The sequence below is a fragment of the Octopus sinensis genome, linkage group LG1 (genome assembly GCF_006345805.1).
Source record: "Octopus sinensis linkage group LG1, ASM634580v1, whole genome shotgun sequence".
Lineage (NCBI taxonomy): Eukaryota > Metazoa > Mollusca > Cephalopoda > Octopoda > Octopodidae > Octopus > Octopus sinensis.
In genome coordinates, this window is record NC_042997.1 from 117,392,727 (window position 1) to 117,400,226 (window position 7,500).

Genomic DNA, 7,500 nt, shown 5'->3' on the forward strand with positions numbered 1-7,500 from the left:
AAGACTTTGTGATCCGAACATATGAACCGGAAATCATACATATTTTAATTTCAATATGGATTGTTGGTAAGTTTCTTATATATTTCAAGCTGCTAACCCAAGCAAGCCGAGTTTGCGACTCGGATTCTATTCCAATTGGAACTTATTTCTCTTCTTTCACAAACCTAATTAACTTGTACCGACATGGACATTAAAAAAATTCAATTTGCTGTCTCTTTTAAAATGGTTTTAAAGTTTAGCCTGGAGAAACTGTTCTAAACATGGTGGATTGTGAAACGTCATCTGCCAAAGTTTGCCCTGGAAGATTGCTCTCAATGTTAAATTTAAGCAATACTTCAGTGTTTTTTTAAAATATATTTTGAGAATCACACTTGATTGGTAAAAGAAAGAAAAAAATGATAATTTAAGTTATTCTTGGAGAAAGTACTCAACAGTTACCGCCCCAGACGATTTTGGTGAATTTTTAGCGGAAAGAATACGTCACGTGTTTCTATGGAACCAAACTGATTAAAAGTTGATCTGTTCCGTTTGAGATTTTTAATTCAAACACATTTATTAAAATCTTGCCAGTCTCGAAACATTCTGTATAGCATAACAATGCACCAGTAAGAACACAAGAAAGTAAACAGCCTTGCTATGCGGATTTGGTTCCCCTTTCACAGGCGTCTAGTATGAAATAAAGTGTTAAACACTAACGGTATACAAATTAATAACTCCAGCTCGCCGATGCTACCAGATTTTACGGGTCTATAGAGAGAATGGTTACTTGCTTCTATGGATTTGGTCAACGTTGCAAACACCTCTGATGGGTCGAAAATCGATTAAAGCTTTTCATTACTCTTTTCAACGGAGAATACACACACACAGAGATACATATATAAGTACATACATGTGAAACAAGGTGGAAAAAATAGTATTCGAATACCGAAGGTAGAGTAGTATGCTTTTAATAACGCTATAAAAACATCGATCACAACTGCCCGACGAACGAAGACGTGAAACTCTGAGTAACAGTTTTGTGATGTTTTTTTACAGCTTTAATAAAAAAAAAAGTGTATATGTATATATATATATATAAACGTTGTGTCCTTGAGCAAGACACTTTATTTCACGTTGCTCCAGTCCACTCAGCTGGCAAAAATGAGTTGTACTTGTATTTCAAAGGGTCAGCCTTGTCACTCTCTGTGTCACGCTGATTATCCCCGAGAACTACGTTAAGGGTACACGTGTCTGTGGAATGCTCAGCCATTTGCACGTTAATTTCACGAGCAAGCTGTTCCGTTGATCGTATCAGCTGGGACCCTCGTCGTCGTAACCGGCGGAGTCTTTTAATATATATAAAACTTGTTTCAGTCATTAGACTTCGGCCATGCTTGAGCACCGCCTTGAAGAATTTTTAGTCAAATGAATTGACACCAGTACATATTTTTAAAGCCTGGTTCTTTTTCTATCGTTTTCTTTGCCGAATCGGTAAGTCACGGGGACATAAACAAACCAACACCCGTTGCCATGCGATGGTGGGGACAAACAGACACAAATACACACACACACACACATGTATTCTTTTATTTGTGTCAATCTTTGACTGTGGCCATGCTGGAGCACCCCCTTTAGTCGATCGAGCAAATCAACCCCAGGATTTATTCTTTGTAAGCCTAGTACTTATTCTATCGCACTCTTTTCCGAACCGCTAAGCTACAGGGACGTAAGCACACCAACATCGGTTGTCAATCGATGGTGGAGGGACAAACACACCCACACAAACGCACATATATATATATATATACATACATATATACATGTATATGTATATATGAATTTCTGCTGTTAATGCCGAAAGTGAAAAAGATTTAGGTCAAAACAAAGGCAATGAGAATGTCGAGGTAACTACGATCAATTTGCAACATAAGAATTACTGGCACAATTTTTGCAACAAGTTGAAAGTTTTGATATTTTGGAATTATCAGAAATACTTCGGAAAGCATCAAAACAATAAAAATTACAATTGTTGTTGCTGTTAACATAAGTTCGCTGGAAAACGTAACAATGTGTGGACTTAGTGTGAACACTTCATTTAGATCTCGAGGCTTCTGCGGAGGTTTCATTTGGTTCCAAGAAACACTGTTTTTTCTCATTATTATTATTTTTATTATTGAGTCTAGGACATTTAGCCCTCGTGGTCACTAACCTTACAAGGAAAATTACCTATGAGGACAGCAGATGATGATTTAAAGCTTCTTAATATATTAGAGATGGGGTAATAACCATGGGTGTAATTGTCCTAGAGGATAGTTGTTGTCCGGGGCAATTGTCTTTTGGGTGGTAATTTTTCTGGGGGTAATTGTTTTGATACGATTAATATTATTATTAAGGCGACGAGTTCACAGAATTGTCAGCGCGCCAGACAAAAATACTTAGCGAAATTTCTTCCGGCTTTACATTCTGGATTCAAATCCTGCCGAGGTCGACTTTGCCCTTCATCCTTTCGGGGTCGATAGATTAAGTACCAGTTGTGTACTGGGGTCAATATAAAGGACACTGGCGTCAATATAATATCCTCCTCCCCAAAGTTTGAGGCCTTGTGCCTTTAGCAGAAAGGATTATTACCATGGCAGAATCTTTAGCATACCGGGCAAAATGCTAGCGGCATTTCGTCCGTCATTATATTTCTGAGTTCAAATTCTTCCGAGGTTGACTTTACCTTTCATCTTTTAGAGGTCGATTAAGTAAGTGCCAGTTGAGTACTGGGGTAGAAGTAATCGACTAGGCCCCTCTTCCAAACTTCTGGCCTTATGACTATAGTAGAAAGGGTTATATTTATTACCAGCTAAGACGGTGATCTGACAGAAACGTTAGAACGCCGGTCGAAATGCTTAGCCGTATTTCGTCTGCCGCTACGTTCTGAGTTCAAATTCCGCTGAGTTCGACTTTGCCTTTCATCCTTTCGGGGTCGATTAAATAAGTACCAGTTACGTACTGGAGTCGATGTAATCGACTTAATCCGTTTGTCTGTCCTTGTTTGTCCCCTCTATGTTTAGCCCCCTGTGGGCAATAAAGAAATATATATTTATTACCAGCATTCGTTTTGTTGCATCAAAGGTTAATTTTTTCTTCTTCTTTTTCACAGGTATGCTCTGGCAGGAGATGAAGCAAGTCTACGCTGCAGGCATTCACAACTACTTTGACTCTTTGTATAATTACTTGGACTTCGCCGTCCTTACACTTTACATAACCTCATTTACATTGCGCTATTTAAGTATTATTAAGGTTAGTACAACATGGAATCATTTCTGTCGTTCTTTCCTCATGCATGCACCAAGAACCATAGAACACTTATTACATACCCATTTAATACACATATAATATATATACATATATACAGTGTGTGTGGGGGGGGGGTACAAAACTCCAGATCATAAGCATCGTTGTACCTAAGCGAAATACACACACGCACATGCATATATATCTATAAATTTCATTGAGGTGGTAACACTGGAGTTTACTCTGTTAAGCTCATCCACGGTTCCAAGATATCAGACAGACGGTAATCCGAAAATTGTCATATCAAACACGTGCCCGAAAATCCCTAAAAGTCTTCAGAGTTTCTACAATTATAGCCAAGGACAATGGAGTAAGTCCTTTTATTTCATTATATTACAATTGCTTCCTCGAAAATTGAGGGCCACTATCGTTAATTAAATTTTTCCTTGTAAATAGCTTCTTTTCACGATTCTGAAGAATCTTCGATTTTGTGTCAACGACATCTCATGAATCAATGGTTTCATATATATTATTGCACTAAAATATAGTAACGTTCATGAGATCGATTATCGAGGAAACGATTGTACATCAATGAAATGAAAGGACTTGCTCAATCTATTCTATTTGGTTATAGATATATTATATTGCATTGCAATATATTATATCATATATCATACAATATTATATTAGAAACGACATAGAGACATACAGGTATATAGAATATCGTACAACGTAAGTTCTTAATTTATTAAAGTTTTCTCAGCCTCCAATTAAATTGACGCATATCCCACAGTTGGGTCTTCCGCATTTGTTTTACTGACGGCTTCTGTGTTGTTGCTGAGCGTATTCGGGCTTGTGTTAGGAGACTTTTCCTAGATTTGGGTTGTCACTAGCTTTTTATGATGATGTGTGTTTAGAGGATTAAGTTCATTCTGTGGTCTTTTTTTAGCAGGGGAATGTTATGAAAATATAGAGAAACTTAAAGAATTCCAAGCACTTCTAAACGGACTTGACGTAAACATTCAATTCACGATGGAATATAGCCACCAACAACTTCACTTCCTCGACATCCTCATTAAGAAATCTAACAACGTAATAGAAACAGATATATACTATAAGCCCACAGACTGCAAGCAGTATCTAGCGTTCAAATCGTGCCACCCCAGACACACCAGAATGAATATCCCCTTCAGCCTAGCAAAAAAGATTTGTACTATAGTTTCTAATGCAAACACCAGAGACACACGACTACATGAACTAAAGGATACACTCATCACCAGGAACAACCCACCTTCACTAATTGACGTATGCTTTCACGTGGCCTTCAATTCAACATCTAGAAATTCAGATATCCCAAATTAAGAAAAATTTACAACCAAAAGTATTACCATACATCTCCACACACAACCCTCTCAACAATGAAGCCTTCGACACCATCCTCCAAAACATACCCCTGCTAAAAAAAAGGACCACAGAATGAACTTAATCCTCCAAACATACACCATCATAAAAAGCAAGAGACAGCCCAAATCTATGAAAAGTCTCCTAACACAAGCCCGAATACGCTCAGCAACAACACAGAAGCCGTCAGTAAAAAAATGCGGAAGACCCAACTGTGGGAAATGCGTCAATTTAATTGAGGGATCAGAGTTCTCCTTCAAACAGGGACAACGTTTCACAGTGAAAAGCAACTTCACATATGCTTCGGAGAACATGATATACGCACTAACTCGGTGTCAAGAGCAATACATAGGCCACAGAAAATTCCCAAAAACAGAAAACTAGTATTCAGCCAACACATCGACATTTGCGCCAACAGCAAAAATCCAAGCTTCAGAATTTTTCCCCCTCTACCAATTCAAGGAAAACACCACCTGTAGCCAACGAATTAGTAAAGAGACTCTCTTTATTACAAAATACAGACCCCTTTTGAGCGCGCCTACAACAAACTACATATCCATCACGGTCTTAGAATAACTCAAACACACACGCAAGTATTAAAAATGATACACTCAAGAGATTCCCATAAATTCATTTAAAAACAGTCCCAATCTCTGCAATAATCCATAACGAACCACTTTTCAGTCACTTGACCATTTAACACTCTAAAACTATCATACCACCAACATTCCTTCTTAATCTCCTTTCTCTTTCTCCTTCGTCTTCTTCTTCTCCGCCACATCCTTCCTAACTGTACCACTATTGCTGTTTAGAATAACACCTACGCAAATTTTATAAACAAAACAGTCAACAAGTTGATAGCTTTAATATTTTGGAATTATCAGAAATACTTCAGAAAACATCAAAACAATAAAAATTACAATTGCTATTGTTATTGTTTAACACAAGTTCACTGGGAAACGTAACAAAGTGGATTTAGTGTTGACACTTCATTTAGATCTCGAGACTTCTACGGTGGTTTCATTTGGTTCCAAGAAACATTGTTTTCTTCTTTTTCTTATTATTATTGAGTCTAGGACATTTAGCCCTCGTGGACACTAACCCTTCAAAGACAAGTACCAACAGATGATTTAAAGCTTCTTGATAAATTAGAGAGGGAGTAATTAACCATGGCTGTAATTGTCCTAGAGGAAAGAATTCAATCACTACTACTATCCACAACGGGTCAATTTCAAGGCACTTGACCATTTAACATACTACTATCATGGCACTCCCGCATTCTTCTTCTTCTCCTCCTCCTTCTTTTCTCCTACCAAGAATTCACAACGAGGAAAATGCCCCTTGTATTTGCATACTATGCAAATATTCTTTTTAAACACTTTTCTTTTCATTTTTCCAAAATTTTATTGTTTTCCATACTTAAAGTTGAAAAAGAGTGAACGACTGAAACCGGTACTGAAATGATCTTTAGCATTTTCTACCTTGACTTTTTTCCATATATACATTTACGTATATATATATATATATATCACGAACTGTCAAAACCTATGCACTGTGCATGTGTGTGTGTGTGTATGTTCGTCTTTTGTTTATTTTCATAAAGCTTCCCGTTATATATATATATATATATATGGTATTTTATGGTTTATAAAACATACCCGCGTTTCGGTCGATTAACTTATGCGATTACATAATTGCTTGTTGAAGCATTGTGTGTGTGTGAGAGAGAGAGAGTACGTAGTTGTACGTATAAATGCATATATATATATATATATATATAGATATATATATGCATAGCATATTACTTAGAAATGGAAGGGTCTCGCTAAAATGTATATTTTTTTTCCACAGGTGCGCATCTCATTAGAATATTTTGCTTCAAACGATTCCTGGACGCTATTATTTAATAAGGATAAAACTGCCGAATCATACTGGTACTGGTTGCTTGCAGGTAAACATAAGTATTTTATATATTATAGTTATAAATCTGCAGGCAGCTAAAACTGTTACATATATATAAATTACAAAAAAAAGCACCTTTTATCAATCCAAAATGAAACACCATTCTAGATGGTGTAATTTCAGTTTTCATTTTGAATTGATATATATATATATCTATCGGATAACGGCTTCTTGTATTACCTCTTCTTTGTGCATGTATCATTTACATATGTGTGTTTAATATCTTTTACAAGGAAAAGGTTGGCAGTGACTTAGAAGTTTCAGGTTGCTTATCTTCACCAAACTGATGAAAGGAAATGAGTCGATACTTCGAAGACAGTCGACTCTTGCTCTTATTTTTATGTTTAACGAGTATCGCAAACAGCAGTAGCTTTCTTCAACCGAATACACGTCGTTGATTACCCAAATATGACAACTTTAACACGAAATAACTTCTAAAACAGGAAATTTTGTCAAAAATGTTCAGAGTAAACCGTGTTCTACGTGAGAAATTCTACCAGTTTCAAACTGTTTAGTTAAAAATATAATTAAAAAATCTGTGATTAAGATGGAATAGATCCAGTATCGATTGAGCATTGGAGTCGACGTAATTGAGTATCCCAGCCTCTCCTCAAAATTTCAGGTCTTTTGCCCTTGGTAGAAAAAGTTATTGCTGTAAATTAACGATCTCTGATGGTAGATTGCTACAAGCAACTGAACAAAGTCATCGCTGTCCAATGTCTTAAAATGAAAGTGCTACAGTATTTTTTATTTCTTTATTGCCCATAGGGGGGGGGGGTAAACATAGAGGGGATAAACAATGACAGACAGGCGGATGAAGTCGATTATATCAACCCCAGTGAGTAACTGGTACATGTTTAATCGACCCCGAAAGGA

At 36.7% G+C, this 7,500-nt stretch overlaps 1 protein-coding gene across 1 annotated transcript in view; it reads left to right on the forward strand.

Moving 5' to 3' along the window:
* LOC115215437 (short transient receptor potential channel 3) overlaps positions 1 to 7,500 on the forward strand; it is a 404,833-nt gene that overhangs the window by 368,259 nt on the left and 29,074 nt on the right. The window contains exons 7-9 of the mRNA XM_029784603.2: positions 1 to 66; positions 3,128 to 3,267; positions 6,514 to 6,613. The exon at positions 1 to 66 is cut by the window's left edge and continues 193 nt beyond it. Coding sequence (XP_029640463.1) covers positions 1 to 66; positions 3,128 to 3,267; positions 6,514 to 6,613 — 306 coding nt within the window. The remainder of the gene's footprint in view (positions 67 to 3,127; positions 3,268 to 6,513; positions 6,614 to 7,500) is intronic.